We start from the raw sequence: 22944 nt of genomic DNA on the forward strand, positions 1-22944 counted from the left end.
TCCAATAGCTGTTTCTGGAAACCTTCATCAGTCTCTCCCTGTTGAGAAGCAGTTTCTGTTTCAAGGTGTGTTCATCATGATGCTCAAGGTGGATCTCTGTTTCGGCATCTTCCAAACTTTTCTTATAGCATGAAACCCAATTATAGCAGCTCCCCAACTGAAGAATCATGCTTCCAAATTGGGTATTGGCCATTCAAACAACCTTTCTCCCACAAGGGGTTCTTTTTTAGCTTTTCATTAAGGTCCTTATCATTAAATTGTCTTCATTCTGAAGGAAAACCGGCAAGTGGAAGCATCTAAGTTACACTTGTGGAACACTCACTGAATAATGTCTTTTGTGATCCTTCTTGAGATAAGTCGTTTGACAAGGTTTTGAAACCGATACAGAAAGGTGCCAAATCATCAATCCGTACATCCCTTTTCTGAACAAAGTTTTTTTTAAGCAAACGTGCTTTTCAAAATTTATGATATCATAACTATATGTTTGTGACAACAATCTCTAATTTAGACCTGGACATCTCTTACGCCTCTCAACCTATACTTTCAGCAATCTTCAGACGAAAGCAGTTTGTTTCCCATTATCTTACTCTTTAATGATATGTGGCTGTGAGAGAAGAGGGAAAATAGCTGAAAATTGGGCTGTGAATTAGTAGTGATTTATGGATATTGAATTAATTTATGTCCGATATATTTGCATGTAACAATTTAAAAAATTTTGAACAGTTTTTTTTTTGTAACCAATGTATTCCCTTTGTTAGATGTAATGGAAGCCACAAGTCCATCAGTTTTACAAGCCAAAGTTACTAATGAGGAGGCCACCACGTCTGGAGTGAACGTTGAATGCCGAATATGTGGAGACAAGGCTTCAGGCTTCCATTATGGTGTGCATGCGTGTGAGGGTTGCAAGGTCTGTTTCTACATTATGTACTTAAAATAAAATATGCTATCGTGAAAATGTTCTCTCAAATTTTATGACAAATATAAAGACCTGAAACTTCCTTGAAACTTCCTTCTCATTTTTGATGTTGCATTAATGATCAAATTAGTTAAAATATAAAGATTTCTGTTGTAATCCAAGATACTAGATGGCTTCGGGTAAACATCTGCTACTTTGAAAAATTCATTACGGGATGTGGGCATTGCAAGCTATGCCATGCTGGTGTGAAATCGTTAAGAGGTACGACATCAGAACAAACATGATAACCTGATTCTACGCATATTCCTTAATTACGCCCTCATATTTTATTTTATTTTTTTTGTAAATATTTTATTGAAAAATTTTGAATTACACAACAATAACGCACCATAGTAAAATACCAAAAATAACAATAATATTAACAATCATAAACATTCGCCCCACCCCCATGCACAACACAGCATTTTAACAACAACGCAAATTAACACAATATAAAGTTACAGAATAGAAACTACAATAAGGAACACCCCCCCCCCCCCCCCCCCCCCCCCCGGGTTGCTGCTATTGACCAAGATACCTATCTTTGCGCCAGGAAGTCCAGAAAAGGCTGCCATCGTTTATAGAACCCTTGTATTGATCCTGTCAGGGCAAATTTGACCCGTTCCTGTTTTATAAATCCCGCCATGTCACTGATCCAGGTCTCCACACTTGGGGGCCTTGCATCCTTCCACTGTAGCAGAATCCTTTGACGGGCTACTAGGGACGCAAAGGCCAGGACACCGGCCTCTTTTGCCTCCTGCACTCCCGGCTCTACCGCAACTCCAAAAATTGCGAGTCCCCACCCTGGTTTGACCCTGGATCTGACTACCCTCGACACCGTCCCCGCCACCCCCTTCCAGAATTCTTCCAGTGCTGGGCATGCCCAGAACATATGGGCGTGGTTTGCTGGACTCCCCGAACATCTGGTGCACCTATCCTCACACCCAAAGCCCTGATATTTTATTACATGATATTTGCACTTCGAATGCTTGAATCCGCCTTTAATTCAAAAATGCTTAATTCAAATGATTAAAATTAAATTAGAACATAGAACAGTACAGCACAGAACAGGCCCTTCGGCCCTCGATGTTGTGCCGAGCCATGATCACCCTACTCAAACCCACATATCCACCCTATACCCGTAACCCAACAACCCCCCCTTAACCTTACTTTTTAGGACACTACGGGCAATTTAGCATGGCCAATCCACCTAACCCGCACATCTTTGGACTGTGGGAGGAAACCGGAGCACCCGGAGGAAACCCACGCACACACGGGGAGGACGTGCAGACTCCGCACAGACAGTGACCCAGCCGGGAATCGAACCTGGGACCCTGGAGCTGTGAAGCATTTATGCTAACCACTATGCTACCGTGCTGCCCGTGCTAAATTCTTAGCTGAACCGTTGAATTCGTTATCTACATCACTTAATTGTAATTATTTTAAATAGTTCATTTTAAACACAAAAATCCTAAATTGTCAGGAGCAAACTCTTGCACAGATATTTTATAATTGAAAGTCTTTTAATTAAATAAGTGGAAATCCTAAGCTTCAATAGAAGTATTCTACATTATGGTTTGTTTCAATTTATTTTCAATTTCATATCAATTCGTTATATATCATTCATTCAGCTCAGTCCCTAAATCGTACAAATCATGTGTAACATCTGAATATGTTAGGATATTGACAAGACTGAATGTTCAGTCTTGGCCTTACCTTCAGTGAAGAATAGTAGGCATTACTCCCTATAAATAGAGGGAAGGAAGGCTGGGGCAATCCCAGCATATTATTTGTACACCGTGTAATTAATTTAAGCCCAAATGGTAGAGATTAGGAGCAAGTAAAGGAAGGGAAATAAATGAAGATATCCTCAATTCAACAGAAACCTAAATTAATATTAAATCATTTTACATATTGTTAGCATATACACTAGATTCCCTCCAGTCCAGAAATCTATTATTTGGAAACCTCAAGTTGCCCGGAAATTCTTTGAGCAGACTAAAGCATTCCCTCAATGTCAATGACATTATTTTAGTGTAGTATTTTGGGAGAAAATGGTAAATATTTGAATGAGTAAAACAATTTTTGTTACTGCTCTATAATACTTTATCATTAATACTTTATCACTATTTTATGTTTAAGGTAAGTATACCTACACACTTGTGGTTAGGCATCCTAACATAATTCTATAATCCACAAAATTTCAAACTCCAGAAATGGCCTGGTCCAAGCATTTCATACTGGCGAGATTACAGTGTATAGTCATAAAATGAGATTGTGTTGAGCGGAATGGTGTAAAGCTTTGTATACTGTCTGTGAATACTGGAATTGTAAATTACATTTCAATGCACAGAAATTGCTTAATCGCCTATTTACACTCTTATACCTTGGTTAGATGAACTTAGATCAAACAACTAATGTTTTCCCGCCCTTAAAAGCGATACTTAGTTATTGTACCTCAATATTATTGCAAGAGAGAAATTCTTCATCTGGTACTCACTTCAGCTTCCAGTATCTGTGTCAGAAATGGCTAAGGGGTGATCATTTATTCATCCTCTCAGGTAGTGCTTGACATGGAGATGGAACTAAAGTTAATCTCAACCCTCCTGCTATGCTATGATGTGGAATTGACGGTGTTGGACTGGAGTGAGCACAGTAAGAAGTCTTACAACATCAGGTTAAAGTCCAACAGGTTTGTTTCAAATCCTGAGGAAGGAGCAGTGCTCTGAAAGCTGGTGATTTGAAACAAACCTGTTGGACTTTAACCTGGTGTTGTCGGACTTCTTACTATGCGAACCCTCCTGCTGTGATAGGTAGAAATACTAAAAATTAAAGATGCAGGTAAAGTACCCAGTTAAAGTCTCCAAACATATAAAACAAATTGTGTGGTATCTTTATAGAATGTGCTGTTAATTAGTTACTAGGTTTTCTTTCACCTATTGGAGTTTATTTGAAGAATGTTTTGGAATGAGTTTTTGGGAGATGGATCCCTCAATTAGTGAGATTCAGAATATACTGCCAGAGAATACATATAAGGAACAGGACATCTTGTTTGTTAATCCATAAAAGTAAAAATTACTCGGGGGAATGCTGCTTAATCTATGCCAGCAAATTGACTTGATTACTTTTCTTTCTTATTAATTATTTTGAAAAGTACTTTAGAATGAAATAAAGCAATTATGGGACACAACAGTTGTACAGTGCCTTGAGCATGCTGTTTGCTTTGAAAATGCTAACTTGGCTTTGCCATCTTTGCTTTTTTAAAAAAAATTTAAAGTGCCCAATTCTTTTTTTTCCAATAAAAGGACAATTTAGCATTACCAATCCATCCACCTGCGCATCTTCGGGTTGTGGGGGTGAGACCTAGGTAGGCAAGGAGAGAATTTGCAAACTCCACACAGCTGGAATCGAACCCAGGTCCTCGGCGCTGTGAGGCAGCAGTGCTAAGCTCTGTGCCACCGTGCTGCCCCTATTTTTGCTTGCCTTTAATTTAATCTGTGATTTACTTCCTGATTAGTTCAGCCACCAAACCCTTGATATTGTAAATTCTACTTGAAACCTAAAAGGTGATTATCAGCATTATACATTTTACGTAGGTTGAAAGCACCAGCAGTCAGCAATTTGGATAACATGTAGACCAGGAATGTTCCAGGTTTGACCCCAGTCGCAGCTGAATTTCCTAATCTCAGCTAGTGCAGCAATTGGGAAAGTTGGTGGTTAACCACACCTATGCGCTCGTGAATGTCAAGAGACAGAACTAGGCTCTGCTGTGATGCCCTGCCTGGTTGAGTAGCTTTCTGAAATACACTTTCCAAGTTTTCTATGAACAATGGACACTTTGAGTAGTTCATGGAAGCTGATCATTAGTCCAACCAATCTACAGCCTCAGGAGGAAAGAGGGGGGCAAAAGAGAGAACAAATCTTGCAAGACCAAAGAGACCATGGAATCTAAATGGGTTTTATTGGCTCTCTTTGAGACTCTGAAAATCGTTCCCTCCCTAAAGTCTCTGACTCTCCACTTTCTATTCCTGCTTAAAGGTACTCCTTGAAACCTACTTATTCTGTTAAGAGTTTTGCGCTGACCCGAGTATTTCCAGTATTTTTTGTTTCTATTTCCAATTTTCAGCATTCACAGTATGTGAAGCTTCTGGCAATGTTTTGCATTCTTGCTAATTTACTGTTTACTGTCTTCTTTGTCTCTCTCAGTTGAATTTTTATTCGAGTTCTAACAAGTTAAATTACAAGCAGGTATTTTCATGGACTGTTGGGTTAGATATTAAAAGCTGCACAGCAGTCAATTTTATTTACATGATGGAGAATTATCAAAGAGTTTGACTTGAATGTCACTTTATTTAAGTCTGAGTAAGAAGATTGGTGACCTTTATTGGTTTGCTTTCTCAGAGTAAAATTTGTTTCAATAGATAATTGTGTTTATAATAATAAAAATACTAAGTGGGTAAGTGGTTTGTGCAAATAATCATATAACAGGTGCCCAATGAAAGCTGGTTAAGAACATAAAGCCTTTACATTTAGTTTTTGTTTCACTCTGGACAGGTTTCAGATTGACATCTGGGTCTAACTTTAATTTCACTGCTTTAATGCAGAATAGTTAACAAAGCAGACCTTTTTGAAAAATATTTTATTGAGGCATTTATATATTTACACGTCAAACACAATCACAAAACAAAACAAGCCAACAGGGCAAATAACCAAATCAAGTAAATACTTAACACCCCACCATCCCGTCACCTGCTCTCTCTCTCCCCTGCTGACATCTTTTAAAAAATAATTTTAGAGTACCTAATTCATTTTTTCCAATTAAGGAGCTGCACATCTTTAGGTTGTGTGGGCGAAACCCACGCAAACACGGGGAGAATGTGCAAACTCCACACGGACAGTGACCCAGGAACGGGATCAAACCTGGGACCTCAGCGCATTGAGACAGCAGTGCTAACCACTGCGCCACCGTGCTGCGCGCGCCCGCCCCCCCCCCCCCCCCCCCCCCCAGCTGACACCCTAACTACTCTCAAAGAAGTCTTCCGGGCAAACCCCTCCACAGACCCTCTCAGGGAGAACTTTATTTTTTCTAGCCTGAGAAACTCTGCCAGGTCACTCCCCAAACCTCCGGTCTCGGGGGTCCCCGAGTCCCTCCATTCCAATAATATCTGTCTCTGGGCTACCAGGGAGGTAAAAGCCAAGACATCGACCTCTTTCGCCCTCTAGACTCCAGGGTCTTCTGACACTCCAAAGATCGCCACTTCTGGACTCAGGACCACCTTCACCTTCAGGACCTCTGACATTCAGCGACATTGCCAATGGCTCTATAGCTAAGACAAAGAACAATGGGGAGAGTGGACATCGCTGCCTCATTCCCCGATGCAGCCTGAAATATTCCGAGCTCACCCGGTTTGTTCACACACTCGCTACCAGTGCCCGTACAATAACCGGACCCAATCCACAAACCCCTGCCCAGAGGGTCTGTGAAGGGATTTGCTCGGAGATGGCAGCCATTCATTGACTTCTTCGCCCCAGCACCTCCCACAAATAGTCCCACTCCACACGGTCGAAGGCCTTCTCCGCATCCATGGCGTCCGCCACCTCCTTACTTCGTCTCTCCGGGGGCATCATTATAACATTCAACAGCCGCCTGATGTTGGCCAACAGGTATCTCCCCTTATCAAACCCCGTCTGGTCCTCCACTATCACTCCCGTTACACAGTCCTCAATCCCGGAGGCCAAAATCTTGGCTAGTAGCTTGCTGTCTTCATTTAACCCTGAAATTGGCCTGTAGGGCCCACACTGCTCCGGATCCTTGTCTCTCTTTAAAATTAAGGAGATTGAGACCTCCAATAACGTTGGGAGGAGCACCCCTTGCTCCCTCGCCTCATTGAAAGCCCTTACCAGCAGTTGCCCAAGGTCCCCTGAAAAAGTTTTGAAATATTCCACTGGAAACCCACCCAGGGCTGTACCTGCCTGCATCGCTCCCATACCCTTCACTATCTCCACCAGCCCAATGGGGCCTCCCAGTCTCTCCACCAGGTCCTTCTCCACCCTCAGGAACTCCAATCCCTCCAAAAAATGACTCATTCCCTCCACCCCAGTTGGGGTCTCCGACTCATACAGCCTCCAAAAGCATCCCCAAACAGCCCATTTACCCCCACCGGGTCCAAGACCACCATCCCTCCCCTCTCGTTCACCTCCCCGATCTCCCTCGCTGCCTCTTGCTTCTTCAATTGATATGCCAACATCCTACTCACCTTTTCCCCATATTCATGAACCACCCCTTAGCTCTCCTCAACTGCCCTACAAAATTACCCATGGATATCAGCCCAAACTCCATTTGTAGTTTCTGCCTCTCCCTTAGCAACCCCGCTTCCAGGGCCTCCGAATACCTCCTATCCACCTGCAAGATCTCATCCGCTATCCTCAATATCTCCGCCCGCTCCGTCTTATCCCCCCGTATTGAAATGAACTCCCCTTCACAACAGCCTTTAATGCTTACCACAGCGTGGCGGCCGAAACCTCACTCATGTCTTTGAGCTCCACATATCCCCAAATGGCAGCCTCGCCTGCTCACAAACCACCTCATCCGCAGCTTCTGCTGCGGGCGTCGACCCCCCCCCCCCCCCCCGCCAATTTACCTGCAAGTCCATCCAATGCGGCGCATGGTCCGAAACTACAATTGCCGAGTACTCTGAATTGACCATCCCCAACAACAACGTCCTATCCAACACAAAATAATAGATTCGGGAGTACACTCTGTGAACATGGGAGAAAAACGAGAATTCCTTCACCTTCAGCTACCAAACCTCCACGGGTCCACCATCCCCCATGCGCTCCATAAACCCGCTCAGTTCTCTTGCCACCGCCGATACTCACCGATCCAATTTTGGCTGCAAAACTGTGTTAAAATCGCCCCATATTATCAACCAGTGCGAGTCAGGTCCGGAATCTTCCCCCACACTCTATGTCGTCCCAGTTTGGGGGATAAACATTCACCAATACCACCAGCATCCCTTCCAATTCCCCACTCACCGTAACGAACCTCCCCCCGGAATCTGCCACTATATTCCCCACTTCAAAAGCTACCCGCTTATTTATCAAGACATCTACCCCCTCGTCTTCAAATCCAATCCAGGGTACCTGCCCTACCCACCCTTTCCTAAACCTAGTTTGCCCCAGAAATGCCACATCCACCTATCGGCTCCTCAGATGCGCGAATTTGCGAGCCCTCTTGACCGACCCATTCAACTCTCTCACATTCCATGTGATCAGCCTGGTCGGGAGGGGGGATGTCCAGCACCCCCTCAGGCCCGCCCTCAGATATCCACAGTCATTGACCCCTCCCATACCACATTTCAAAAGCCCCTCCCCTGTCAGCAGTTCCCCCCCCCATAAAATAACAATCCCAACCCCCATCAACACTCTAACCACCTGCTCACCCCCCACAACTAGCCGGTAGCCCCTGCCCATGGCGCCTAGCATCCTACCTCCTACTGATTCCCCTTCCCCGCTCAAACACTATCTTGGTGCAAACAACAACACCAACAATGCAAGACCATAAACAAAAAAAAAAAGCAACAACTCATCCCCCACAAAAGTACACAGGACAATGGCCCCTAAAGAAAAAAGAATACCTCCTCCAAAGTTCAATGTCCTTCTCCTGCAAATCCATTGTCCCTCACAAACTTCATCGCTTCCTTCAGCGACCCAAAGTACACTTCACGGCCATTGTGGGTCACCCAGAGGCGAGCCAGGTACAGCATCTCAAATTTCACTCCCTTCTTAAAGAGGGCAGCCTTCACCTTATTGAACCCTGCTCTGCTCTTGGCCAGCTCCGCACCCAGGTCCTGGTATACTCGAAGATCACTGCCCTCCCAAATACATCGCCTCGTCTACCTATCCCACCTCAGGATCTGCTCCTTGTCCAAAAACAGATGCAGCTGCACCACCATTGCCCTTGGTGGCTCGTTACCCTGCGACTTCCTCATCAGTGCCTTGTGCGCCCGGTCCACCTCCAGGGGCTTTCAAAAGCCCGCTCTCCCAGAAACTTCTTGAACATCCTGGCCATGGACAAGCCCGGATCTGCTCCCTTGGGAGCCTCATAATCCTCAGGTTCTGTCTCTGGGACCGGTTCTCCACCTTCAGGGGCAGCAGGGTAGCATGGTGGTTAGCATAAATGCTTCACAGCTCCAGGGTCCCAGGTTCGATTCCCGGCTGGGTCACTGTCTGTGTGGAGTCTGCATGTCCTCCCCCTGTGTGCGTGGGTTTCCTCCGGGTGCTCCGGTTTCCTCCCACAGTCCAAAGATGTGCGGGTTAGGTGGATTGGCCATGCTAAATTGCTCGTAGTGTCCTAATAAAAGTAAGGTTAAGGGGGGGGGGGGGGGGGGTTGTTGGGTTACGGGTATAGGGTGGATACGTGGGTTTGAGTAGGGTGATCATGGCTCGGCACAACATTGAGGGCCGAAGGGCCTGTTCTGTGCTGTACTGTTCTATGTTCTATGTTCTATGTTCTCCTTTAGCCTCCTCTAAATATCCCGCATCACCCCCATCTCAGCCGCCATCGAAGAGAGCTGCTCCTCGTGCTGCCCCCCCCCCCCCCCCCCCAAACCTCCTCCACCTTCTGGGTTGCCTCACTCTGACACACCAGCCTCATCTCCACATAGCTGATCCCTGCCTTAATCGGATCCATCATCCTCGCCAGGTCCTCCAGAGTCTCCTTTCTCTGCTGGGTGAACTTCTCGTTCAAGAAGTCCACCAGCTGCTCCATAGACCACTGAGACGTTAGGGCCAGTCTCATACCCTCCGCCATCGTCCTCTGTGTCCCAGGTATAGCTTCTCGCTCCAACTGCTCCTTTCACTTAAACCACTTCTGGTCCACAAATCCATCCACCGGTGGAACACCCTCTTCTTCGACCAATCCTGAACCTTTTTTCATCAACAAGTCCGCCGGTTGGCTGGGGAGAAGGTCCAAAAACACCGCTACATGCGAGAGCTACTAAATGTGTGACCAATCACACCATGGCCGCCACCAGAGGTCAACAGAGCAGACTTCTAACAAATATATTGCTGAGGTAAAACGATGAGCAATAGCAAGATCATAAGAGGCTAAAACATATATAAACTTCTGTGGCAATTGCCCAAATTCATGTTTATGCCGAAAGCAGCAATGACTTGGAGTCATATAAAAGTGAATTAGGACTGGTTGCTCAGCAAGTTTATTTACTTAGTAAGTGGGACACATCGGCCAGATAGATTTAATCTCAGATCGCCTGTACTTTACAGAGCTCAGCTGCACTAGTGGTTCAGAGTGCTTCAATTGTCTTCACCCTCTCTGGTAATAAAGAGGAAAATCGGGGGAAGATACGCATTATTGATAATTTTCCAGTCCCTGCTGGAAGTGCTGAATTAATCAGTTCAGTATTGGATTAGTCTAGTCTGAAGAATAATCTAAAAGTCCACCTTTTTCATTCTATCTGTCTTTCAAAAATCTTACGTATCCTGAAATATTTATTTTCCAACCTTAATAACCTTGTAACTGTGTTTCTTTGATGGATATTAGATCTCAATCATTTACCTCTATTTGTGCCACTATTTTATCTGTCTTTTGCAGATGCTTTGTGCTTTCAGATATGGAGCCTTTAATTTCATATTTTTACTTAAGTTCCCTGCAGTGACCTTATTTGCTGTTGTACATTCTTTATTCAACTTTCTGTCTCCTCTTGTCCCATTCTACTTGCCTTTACCCACATCACCATATTGTTCTGATGCCTTAGTTTTTCCCTTTGGATTTCTAACACTCCCTTCACCCAAACCATCTCCCTTTCCCTTTAACAGTGCAGTCCAAGGCGTTGTACAGCCTGCTGCTGCTCCAATTTCTTATGTTTGGTTCTAATGGCATTGCCAACAGCAGAACCTTACACTATAGAAGGAAGTATTCAGCCAATCACCTCTGTGCCAGCTCTTTGGAAGAGCTGTTCAGGTTAGTCCAAAACCCTAATGATTTCCTGCTAACTCTGAAAATGAGTCCTCCTCATAGACATGTCCAATTGGCCTTTAAAAGTTCATATGGAATTTGATTACAACATCCATTCAGGTAATGCGTTTTAGATTTAACTCTATGTGAAGAAGTTTCTCCTCATAGGGAGTTACTAATCAAGGGGGAAAAAATTATTATAGAGCCACCGAAGATTGTCCCCAGGCATTTTCTGCCACAGGATTAAGTTACCAACTTGAAACTTTAGCTAAAGTAATCGTGGGGTTGAGTATAAGTTTCTTTAGTAAAACAACATTTCTAGTTTCTTACACATTTACTACAAATGCTTATTGATCAGAATTCATGTTTTGATGAAAAGAATGATAAGGCTATTGGAATAAAATGCACTTGGCTAGGTCGGCGCAACATCGAGGGCCGAAGGGCCTGTACTGCGCTGTTATGTTCTATGGAGGTGGAAATGGATGCTGACTTTAATTGCCATAGTTTCCAAGATAGCCATTGACCTCCTTTCCTGTGGCAATCTTCCCTCCACAGCTTCCAACCCTATTCCCCCAGCCTGAGCAGTTCAATTCTATCTCCTCCTTAAGATCAGCAAACAGGAATGCCCTGGTGAACCCATCATTTCAGCCTACTCTTGCCCACATAACTTGGCCAGGATTCTCCATTTGGGAGTCTAAGTGCTCCTGCCAGGGATGAATTGGGACTGGTCTCTGCTGGTGCTAAGAGCAATTGGAAAGTTTTATTTTGCAAATACGGTTTTCCGTGCCATTCCATAGCAGACTGGGATCTGCACTGCAACTGAGAGGGGCGCGGCCTAATCTCTTGACCCTTCAGCCTCATCACCCCTTGGTAATGCCAGTGCCAACCTGGCACCTTGCAGTCTGAGGGGTAGCAAGTTGGTAGGTACCCGCCCAACAATTGACACAGGGTGCAGAGCGGGGGTCCTTCATGGGAGATGGCGGCCAGGTGGGCTTGTTCTGGGCTGGAGGGGCTCAGGTCAGAGGTCTTCCCTGGACTGTGGCTCCTTTGGGTGCTCTCTCCATCTGCAGCCTTTAAAACCCATTAACAGTCACTAAATATGTTAAAGGAAAAGTTTCCCCAGAATAAAGTGAAAATGTCCTCATCTGCACCCCAAAACCCTTTAAACAGTAAGTCAGTGTGTAAGAAATAAATATTTCTCATAATCAAGTGAAAGTGATCTCGTGTGTACCCCTAAACCCTTTAAACTTGGTATACTGACAGAGCTTTTAAAGGTCTGTGAGATGAAGGTGAAAGTTATGCCTTTAAAGTGGGGGAAAGTAGTTTTAACAAAGTCAATTTCCCACTTCGACTTTCCCATGCCCTGTCTCTTCACACCTACATCCATAGCTCTTCTAATATGCCCCAGCACTTTAACAGTTTCCACTTGCCTGGTCATAGCTCTACAGACATCCAATCTCTCTACACTTTAATTTCCCCACCAGGACAACCGGAAGACTCTGAATCTTCCATGAATGGAGGCCCAGCCAATTCTCATTCATCACCACTTTCGTCTACCTGGCTGGGCTTGTTCGCCACATTGAAAAACTTCTCCTTTATCTTCATTCATTCCTCCAAAGAAACTATTGCGACAGAAACTTTAAAGGCTCCTAACTATGCCTGCCTTTTCATGAAATTGTGGAACATTCTTTTTTCCAATTCTTCTTGGGTCCTCATCCTCATCTTTTCCAGTTCTTTGATGACTGTCCCGTATCGGCCTCTCCGAACAGGTGCTGGAATGTGGCGACTAGGGGCTTTTCACAGTAACTTCATTGAAGCGATTATTATTATTATTACCAGTGCTGTTTCCTGCTCTCACCCCAAATCGGAAACGTTGAAAGTTATGTCTTTAATTCGCCCCAAACTGGATAATTTCATCAACTTTAATCAAAGTTATGAATTTCAATTCCCACCTTGCCTATACATGGCCCATCTCTGACTTTTCCCTTCCTTGGAATCTCTACCTCTATTTCTGGGGATAAATCCATTTGCCCTCATAGCTGCTTTGACAACATTTCTTCACACCTTTCTTTCTGCAAGGACTCAGTTTCATTCCCCAGTTTCTCCCTCAGCATCCAATCTGATCTAACAATGCTACCTCCCATACCAGCACTTTGATATGTCTTCCTTTTTCCTCAACTCAGGATTCCCACCCCCTCATGGTTGCCAGGGCTTTCAACCATGCCTGTACCATTTCATGTACTTCTACCCTGATCCCTTCACTTCCCCGCCCTCACACTTTACCTCACCAGCCTCCACATTCAAAAGGACATTTTCTCCTCTATTTCTGCCACCTCTAGTGTGATATCACCACCAAAAACACCTTCACTTGCCCTTCCCATTTTAGCCTTCCAAGGGTACACTGGAGATGCAGCACGTGACCCTTGATAGGGTGACACTGCTTCACAGCACCAGGGGCCCGGGTTCGATTCCCGGCTTGGGTCACCTCTGCACCTTCTCTCCGTATCTGCGTGGGTCTCTTCCGGGTGCTCTGGTTTCCTCCCACAAGTCCCGCAAGACGTGCTTGTTAGGTGAATTGGACATTCTGTGCACCTGAACAGATGCCATAGTGTGGCGACTAGGGGATTTTCACAGTAACTCCATTGCAATGTTAATGTAAGCCTACTTGTGACACCAATAAAGATTATTATTATTATCTCCACTCTTAATGCCCAAAGCCCCAAACAGCCCTTCTGGGTGAAGGAACACTTGTACCTTTTAATTGAGCATACTGTATTCACTGATGATATGCAGACTTTACACTGGGGAGACCACCGTAGCTTGGATGAACACTTTGTGGAGTACCGCCATAATCCGGAAATATGATCTCAATCTTCCAGGTTGTTTTAATCACTGTTCCACTTCCACGATTACCTTCCTATCTTCAGCCTCCAACAGTGTTCCACTGAAGCTCACGTGAAGCTTGAGAAACAGCACTTTACCTTTTGATTAGGCTCCTTAAAGCCTTCTGGACTCTATGTCTAGTTCAACAATTTCAATTTTCTTTGTAGCCAATGGTGATGATTTTGCATTTCTCATTCACATCCCCTCTGGACTCATCTTTTCTTTCTTGTTCATTACCATTTCCTTTTGCAATACACTATCACTGTCATTTAATCTCTCCTCCCTTCTACTCTATTCACAGACTTCGCTGTTGTTCACCCTCAGCACCCCCCACCGCCCAACATACTCTACCTCTCTACTTCACTAAAACTGTTGCATTCCGTTACTTCCGTGATGATGAATGTACACATAGAACACGAAGATGTAGTTGCTACAAGTATTTATTCTTAGTGGCAACCATGCATTACAATGTACAATTCTGTCTCTGTTACTGATGTCTGTTATCTTGTCCGTCCTGCTACCAAGTGCTTGGCTCCCGTCCGTCCTCTGACATATACATCTGTGCGGTCTGGTTCCACCTGATGGTGGGAGGGTATAGCTGTCCCTCCATGTGTTGGTCATTGTCTATATACAGTGGCACTGTTATATACAAATATATACATTGATACAACTATGTACAATTATTGATAGATATGCCTGTATGCATATCACCACAAAAATCTGTTAATGTCTGCATTTTTCCAGTTCTGATGAAAGGCCATTGAGCTGAAACTTTTAATTCTGTTTCTCTCTCTACAAATGTCACTAGAAGATTAATATTTATAGTCTTTTTGTTCTTTTCAGATTTCCAGCATCCATGATATTTTTTCATTTGACTTTGTTGGTTAAAAAATTGAGTTAACTTGAGAACAAAAGAAATTCAAAAGTCTTATTGCTTATTTTTTTTAATTCGAAAGTGCATTACTGAATTATGAATAGAGTACCAATGCATTAGGAATAGACAAAATAAATTAGAATGATTCAAGGAAAGGAGAATAAAGGGATATGGGAACAGAATGAGCACAACGGATTAGGATACTGCCTCGTGAAGGATAGGAGCCAATATGGACTGGCTGGGTTAAATGGGCAGTTGCTGTGCTGTAATTTCTTTGTAATTTTTTTTTATAAATGTTTTTTTATTGAGTTTTCATATTTTATATATGACAAATTACAAGTTATTAGAGAGAGAGAAAGAAAAAAAAAAGGAAAACACAAAAATTTTACATGAATATTTACAGGTAAGCATCTTCATAACAATAATTGTGGCCGCCCGCTTTAGCCAGCATACATATTTTACATTCCTCAATATGGCCGAGGCACATGTTTATAGGCATTTATTTATAGTTTGGTTTTGGGCCTTGGCTTGCCATCAAACCCCCATACCGAGCCCGTAGCCCCCTCCCCCCCGGCTACCTTCCCCCGATTCCCGCCCATTTTCCCCTGGTTCTTGGCCACCCGACTATTCTTCCTCATGTACGTTGGCCACAAACAGGTCCCGGAACAGTTGCATGAATGGCTCCCACGTTCTGTGGAAGCCGTCGTCCGACCCTCGGATGGCGAATTTGATTTTCACCATTTGGAGAGATTCCGAGAGGTCGGACAGCCAGTCTGCAGCTCTGGGTGGTGCTGCTGACCGCCAGCCAAACAGGATTCTACGGCGGGCAATCAGGGAGGCAAAGGCAAGGGCGTCCGCCCTCCTCCCCAGGAATAGATCTGGCTGGTCTGAAACCCCGAAGACCGCCACTATCGGGCATGGCTCCACCCTCACCCCCACCACTTTGGACATAGCCTCGAAGAAGGCTGTCCAGTACTCCACAAGTCTGGGGCAAGACCAGAACATGTGGGCGTGGTTGGCCGGGCCTCTCTGGCACCGCTCACATTTGTCCTCCACCTCCGGGAAGAACCTACTCATACGGTTTCTCGTTAAGTGGGCTCTATGTACCACTTTTAGTTGCGTCAGGCTGAGCCTTGCGCACGTGGAGGTGGAGTTGACCCTATGCAGTGCTTCGCTCCAGAGTCCCCACCCTATCTCCATCCCCAGGTCGTCCTCCCATTTCCTTCTTGTTGCGTCCAGTACGGTGTCGTCCCTGTCTACCAGTCGGTCATACATGTCACTACAGTTCCCTTTCTCTAGGATACTTGCGTCCAGTAGGTCTTCCAATAGTGTCTGTCGTGGCGGTTGTGGGTACGTCCTTGTCTCCTTTCGTAGGAAGTTTTTGAGCTGCAGGTACCGTAGCTCGTTCCCCCCAGCTAGCTGAAATTTCTCTGTCAGTTCGTCCAGTGTTGCGATCCTGTCGTCCGTGTATAGGTCCCTGACTGTCAGTGTCCCCCCGTCCTGCCTCCACCTTTTGAAGGTGGCGTCGGTCAGTGCTGGTTTGAACCTATGGTTGTTGCAGATGGGAGCCTTGTCCGACATTTTGTACAGGCCAAATTGCTGCCGCAGTTGGTTCCAGGATTGGAGGGTGGCTGTCACCACTGGGCTGGTGGAGTGTTTTTTGGGTGGGGATGGGAGTGCTGCCGTGGCGAGGGCCCGGAGGGAGGTTCCCATGCAGGAGGCCTCCTCCGCACGCACCCACTCGGCTTCTGGCTCCTGGATCCATCCCCTTACTCGCTCGGCTGTTGCTGCCCAGTGGTAGAATTGTAGATTCGGGAGGGCTAGCCCCCCCCTGGATTTTGTTTTTTGTATGACCTTCTTTGGGATCCTAGCATTTTTACCCCCCCATACGAACGCCATGATATGTTTGTCCAGCGCTTTGAAAAAGGCCTTGGGGATGTAGATCGGAATGGATCTAAACAGGAAAAGGAACCTGGGCAGTACGTTCATTTTGATCGTCTGGACTCTCCCCGCGAGGGAGAGCGGGAGTGTGTTCCATCTTTGCAGGTCCTTTTTAACTTCCTCCGTCAGGCTGGTGAGGTTCCGTTTGTGGATCCCTTTCCAGTCATGGGCTATTTGGATCCCCAGGTAGCGGAATTTATTTCGGGCTTGTTTGAATGGCAGGCCCTTTAGTGCTGCCCCCCCCCCCCCCCCCCCCCCCCCCCCCTTGCGGGTGTACTGGGAAGATCTCACTTTTGCTCATGTTGAGTTTGTAGCCCGAGAAGGCTCCAAACTCTTTCAGGAGCGCTATGATTCCGTCCATGCTGCTTTGTGGGTCCGAGATATAGAGGAGCAGATCATCCGCATAGAGTGAGACTCTGTGCTCTCTACCTCCCCTTCGGATCCAATTTTTTGCTGCCCTGTGCGCGATTGCTAGCGGTTCGATTGCTAGTGCGAACAGCAGCGGGGACAGTGGGCATCCTTGTCTGGTGCCCCTGTGCAGCTGGAAGTATTGGGAGTTGGTATTGTTGGTCCGTACACTCGCCATGGGAGCGTTGTATAGGAGCTTTACCCAAGCGGTGAACCCTGTTCCAAGCCCGAACCGCTCCAGTACCTCTATGAGGTATTTCCATTCGACTCTGTCGAAGGCCTTTTCTGCGTCCAGGGAGACGATCACCTCTTGTGTTCTCTCCCCGGAGGGGGTCATTATCACGTTCAGCAGGCGCCTGATGTTCGCGGTAAGCTGTCTACCTTTGACGAAGCCCGTCTGGTCCTCTGTGACCACCTCAGGTACACAGTCTTCTAGCCTTTTGGCTAGGATTTTGGCCAGTATTTTGGCGTCTGCGTTCAGCAGAGATATGGGTCTGTATGACCCACATTCCGTTGGGTCTTTGTCTTTCTTAGGTATCAGCGAGATTGAGGCCTGTGCTAACGTGGGTGGCAGTGTGCCCCTAGCTAGCGAGTCTGTGAACATCTCCCGCAGGTGCGGGGCCAGCGCTGTCGCGAATTTTTTGTAGAAGTCCGCCGGGAATCCGTCCGGTCCCGGCGCCTTCCCCGTCTGCATGGAGCTAATGCTCTCCATGATCTCTCCCAGTGCTAGTGGTGCTTCCAGATCCCGTTTTCTGCCCTCTCCCACGACTGGTATGTCCAGTCCATCAAGAAACCGGTTCATCCCAGCCTTCCCCGTTGGGGGCTCCGAGGTGTATAGCTCTTGGTAGAAGGCCTTGAAGGTTTCGTTAATCCTCTCTGGTTCTGTTTCCCACGTGCCTCTGGTACCTCTGATTTGCGCAATTTCCCTGCTGGCTGCCTGCTTTCTCAGCTGGTGTGCCAACAGGCGGCTGGCTTTGTCTCCGTGTTCGTACAGGGCCCCGCGTGCCTGGCGGAGTTGGTGTACTGCTTTCCTGGTGGAGAGCAGGTCAAAGTTCCTTTGTAATTCTTTTCTCTCCGCCAGGAGCTCTACGGTCGGGGCCTCGGAGTATTTACGGTCTACCTCCAGTATGGAGTCGACCAGCTTCTGCCTAGCCACCCTTTCCTCCCTATCTCTTTGCGCTTTGTAGGCAATGATTTCCCCTCTTAGTACAATTTCTTTGTAATTTAATTTTATCATTTTCCTTGCATAATTTCTTCAGCGGATAGAGTATGATATAAAAAGCAGTTTATTTAAATCAATTTTATGTTGTCCATATTGCACCTTGATGGCCAAAAATGCAACGTTAAGCTGCTAGCTTCTATTTGAACTATTATTGCACCGGTAGAAAAGGAATCTTCCTTTTAATTTACTTTTTTTTGAAAAAGGTTCTTCCCAATACCTCAGTAGGTAAGTTTGAACTGAGCTGGACAAAATAGGAATTGCCTTATTTCGATTCAAGTCTTTAGTCTGAACTGAATTAACTAATCTTAGCCTGAATGGTGTTAAAGTTGATACAATTGGTTGTCTCTGGTATTGAAATAAAATATTAGCCAGGTTATCACTCCTCGTTAAGAATGACTCCTGCTCGAAATCCTTGAGCAGATGTGTAACTTTTTATCCACAATGAAATACCCTGCTGATGTTCATGACTAGACTCGCACATGATAAATGGCAAAGTGTGTTGTTATACAGCAGCCTGAGTCAGTGGGTTGAAGCTGACTGAAGTTGGAGCCCAATGACCAAAGCTCCATGTACCTATTTGATTCCTTATACTCAATGTTCTGTTGTTTCTCCACTCTGCTGGGATACCAGCTGGTGGTACAGCTAGAGTTCTGTGTTTGCTGCATGTACAAAGTATTCCAGCTGTGCTTAATTGAAATTCCGAATGCAGAATTTGGCCATTCTAGAAAGTTCTTTCTTTGGTTGATTTCCAATCAGTTGAAATTCAAATGTCCTTTCTATGTTATTAACCTTGTACACTGTTCCAACAAAGATTAACTCCAGCTTCAACAACAGTATATAAATTTCCTAGGTCCATGCAACTTTCTCAACAGTAACTGATCTGAACATTATCTTCAATTACTTGTATCTTTTTTCAGCCTGTTTTAATTTAACACCTGATCCTTATGTTTTCCATCTTGTTTCATTGTACTTCCCTAGGCCTTGCGTTGCCTAAGCTATTTACAACAAAAACACATCAAACTGGAAAATCATAACATATCAGTCAACATAAAACGTATGTTCAGAACGGTTGTTAATGTTTTATTGAGTATTGTGACCTCACTAGAAAGCAGCTCCACCCAAGAGGGAACAATCAATGAAAGAATTACATCAATTCAATAATTTGCATACATCAGGAAAATTGCTAAGTATAGCATCAGCCAATGTAGTTTCCAGCTTGTAAATGATCAGAAGTTTCATTCAGACTGCTCCCAAGGTCATAGTTATCTAAACTTCAAAACTTGCATTCGTGTTTGTTCACTAAATTTATGCTATGTATGATAATGCAGGCATTGCCAGACTTGTACACACAGGAACATGTAAACATTTATCAGGGTCATTAGAATGAAGGTTGAGATACTGTGAATAGTCTGGAAACTTTTGAGAATACAGTTTTTTCAATCTCGGCTCATGTGACTCATGACTGTGAAGTAACCTATTTCATTATAGTTCCCCCCACACCCACCCCATACCCACCTCCAGCACATATTCTCGGCATTAGTGCAACTTCCCTTCCTTTCCGTCACAATTGATGGCAGAACCTCGAATGGTTTGGTTCCTACATTCTGAAATTCATTCCCTAAACTTCTCTGTCCTTCCACTTTCTCTCTGTCCCAATAAAATCCCTCTTAAAACCCATTTTTTCAAAGAACAAAGAAAAGTACAGCACAGGAACGGGCCCTTTGGCCCTCCAAGGCTGCCCCGACCATGCTGCCCGTATAAACTAAAATCTTCTACACTTCCGGGGTCAGTATCCCTCCATTCCATTCCTATTCATGTATTTGGCAAGATGCCCCTTAAACGTCACTATCATCCCTGCTTCCCCACCTCTTCCGGCAGTGAGTTCCAGGCACCCACTACCCTCTGAGTAAAAAAAAAAAAACCTTGTACATCTCCTCTAAACCTTGCCCCTCGCACCTTAAACCTGTTCCCCCTAGTAATTGACCCCTCTACCCTGGGAAAAAGCCTCTGACGATCCACTCTGTCTATGCCCCTCATAATTTTGTAGACCTCTATCAGATCGCCCCTCAACCTCCTTCATTCCAGTGAGAACAAACCAAGTTTATTCAACCTCTCCTCATAGCTAATGTCCTCCATACCAGGCAACACCCTGGTAAATCTCTTTTGCACCCTCTCTAAAGCTTCCACATCCTTCTGGTAGTGTGGCGACCAGAATTGAACACTATACTCCTAGTGTGGCCTAAATTAAGGTTCTATACAGCTGCAACATGACTTGACAATTTTTATACTCAATGCCCTGGCCAATGAAGGCAAGCATGCCGTATGCCTTCTTGACTACCTTCTCCACCTCTGTTGCCCCTTTCAGTGACCTATGGATCTGTATACCAAGATCTCTCTGACTGTCAATACTCTTGAGGGTTCTACCATTCACTGTATATTCCCTACCTGTATTAGACCTTCCAAATGCATTACCTCACATTTGTCCGGATTAAACTCCATCTGCCACCTCGCCGCCCAAATCTCCAAACGATCTAAATCCTGCTGTCTCCTTTGACAGCCCTCATCGCTATCCGCAATTCCACCAACCTTTGTGTCGTCCGCAAACTTACTAATCAGGCCAGTTACATTTTCCTCCAAATCATTTATATATACTACGAACAGCAAAGGTCCCAGCACTGATCCCTGCGGAACACCATTAGCCACAGCCCTCCAATCAGAAAAGCACCCTTCCATTGCTACTCTGCCTTCTATGACCTAGCCAGTTCTGTATCTATCTTGCCAGCTCACCTCTGATCCCGTGTGACTACACCTTTTGTACCAGTCTGCCATGAGGGACCTTGCCAAAGGCCTTACTGAAGTCCATATAGATAACATCCACTGCCCTACCTGCATCAATCAGCTTTGTGACCTCCTCGAAAAACTCTTATCAAGTTAGTGAGACACGACCTCCCCTTCACAAAACTGTGCTGCTTCTCGCCAATACGACCACTTGCTTCCAAATGGGAGTAGATCCTGTCTCGAAGAATTCACTCCAATAATTTCCCTACCACTGACGTAAGGCTCACCGGCCTGTAGTTCCCTGTATTATCCTTGCTGCCCTTCTTAAACCAATGAACCAGATTGGCTATTCTCCAGTACTCCGGGACATCACCTGAAGACAGTGAGGATCCAAAGATTTCTGTCAAAGCCTCAGCAATTTCCTCTTTTCAGCCAAGCTTTTGGTTACTGTTCATAACTTTTCCCTCCTCACTCAGCATAATATCTGTTTGTGGCTTGGGATAGTACGGTAGCATGGTGGTTAGCATAAATGCTTCACAGCTCCGGGGTCCCAGGTTCGATTCCCGGCTGGGTCACTGTCTGTGTGGAGTCTGCACGTCATCCCCCTGTGTGCGTGGGTTTCCTCCGGGTGCTCCGGTTTCCTCCCACAGTCCAAAGATGTGCGGGTTAGGTGGATTGGCCATGCTAAATTGCCCGTAGTGTCCTAATAAAAGTAAGGTTAAGGGGGGGGGGGTTGTTGGGTTACGGGTATAGGGTGGATACGTGGGTTTGAGTAGGGTGATCATGGCTCGGCACAACATTGAGGGCCGAAGGGCCTGTTCTGTGCTGTACTGTTCTATGTTCTAAAGACGCTATATAAATGAAAATTTACTCTTCAGAAAAATCGTTTCCATGCAATGATTTAGTGAAATCAGCATTATTTGTTCAAATAATGCAGTTTTATTAAAATAAATGTAGGTTTCCACGGCTTGCTGTTGGTGAAGTACTTGTAAGAAACTCCTTAACTATTAGCCCTGGTATGACATGGAATCCAGACCATCCACCCTGTCTTACCAGTCATAAAGGAATGTTGCGGTTGGTTGGCATTACATTTTTTGGAAACTTTATTTTGGAGTTGGCAAGCAGTAAGAAGTGTGGAATGGCATGCACGTTCAAAGCGATGTTAGAATCAGTGAGATATGGCAGGACAGAGCTGGGAACAGGGTCCAGGTTTGGAAATGGTAAGAAGTGCAGGAGAAAGCACTAAGGTGGGAAGGCACAGATGCCTAAGGCAGGAATTTAGAGGAAGCAGGAAGGAGCAAAGTAACAAGCGACAGGAGGGAAATGGGAAGACTTGGAGAGGTGATGGTTTAGTGGTATTGTCACTGGACTAATAATCCGGAGGCCCAGGGTAATGCTATGGGACCCGGGTTCGAATTCCACCATGACAAATGGCAAAATTTGAATTTACTAAAAATCTGGAATTAAAGTCTAATGATGACCATGAAACCATTGTTGATTGTTGTCAACGCCCATCTTGTTCACCAATGTCCTTCAGGGAAGGGGATCTGCTATCCTTACTTGGTGTAGCCTACATGTGACTCTAGACCCACAGCAATGTGATTGACTTTTAAATGTTCTCTGTCATGACCTAGCAAGCCACTCAGTTTAAGGGTAATTAGGGATGGGCAAAAAATGTTGGCCCTGCCAGTGGCGCCCAACTTACACAAAAAAACTTTTAGTAAATAGAATAGGGCGGAGGAGAATCCTACCTCTACGTCTTACCCAGCTTTGAAAAAGCTAATGGCTTTGCATGCCAAACTGGGATGGATTACTAAACATACATCAAGAGTTCAAGACCACTTGAAGCTAGATCCTGCTAATGGCAGGAACATGAATTTTCTTTAGCATGGGTGTCAGTTTGGATT

The 22944-nt window shown here is 45.2% G+C and overlaps 1 protein-coding gene across 1 annotated transcript in view; it reads left to right on the forward strand.

The window, feature by feature from the left end:
• Nucleotides 1-22944, forward strand: part of LOC119978135 (peroxisome proliferator-activated receptor delta-like) — a 97256-nt gene that overhangs the window by 17489 nt on the left and 56823 nt on the right. The window contains exon 3 of the mRNA XM_038819558.1: nucleotides 759-907. Within this exon, the coding sequence (XP_038675486.1) occupies nucleotides 759-907 (149 nt within the window). The remainder of the gene's footprint in view (nucleotides 1-758; nucleotides 908-22944) is intronic.

Source organism: Scyliorhinus canicula, chromosome 15 (assembly GCF_902713615.1).
Source record: "Scyliorhinus canicula chromosome 15, sScyCan1.1, whole genome shotgun sequence".
Classification (NCBI taxonomy): Eukaryota; Metazoa; Chordata; class Chondrichthyes; order Carcharhiniformes; family Scyliorhinidae; genus Scyliorhinus; species Scyliorhinus canicula.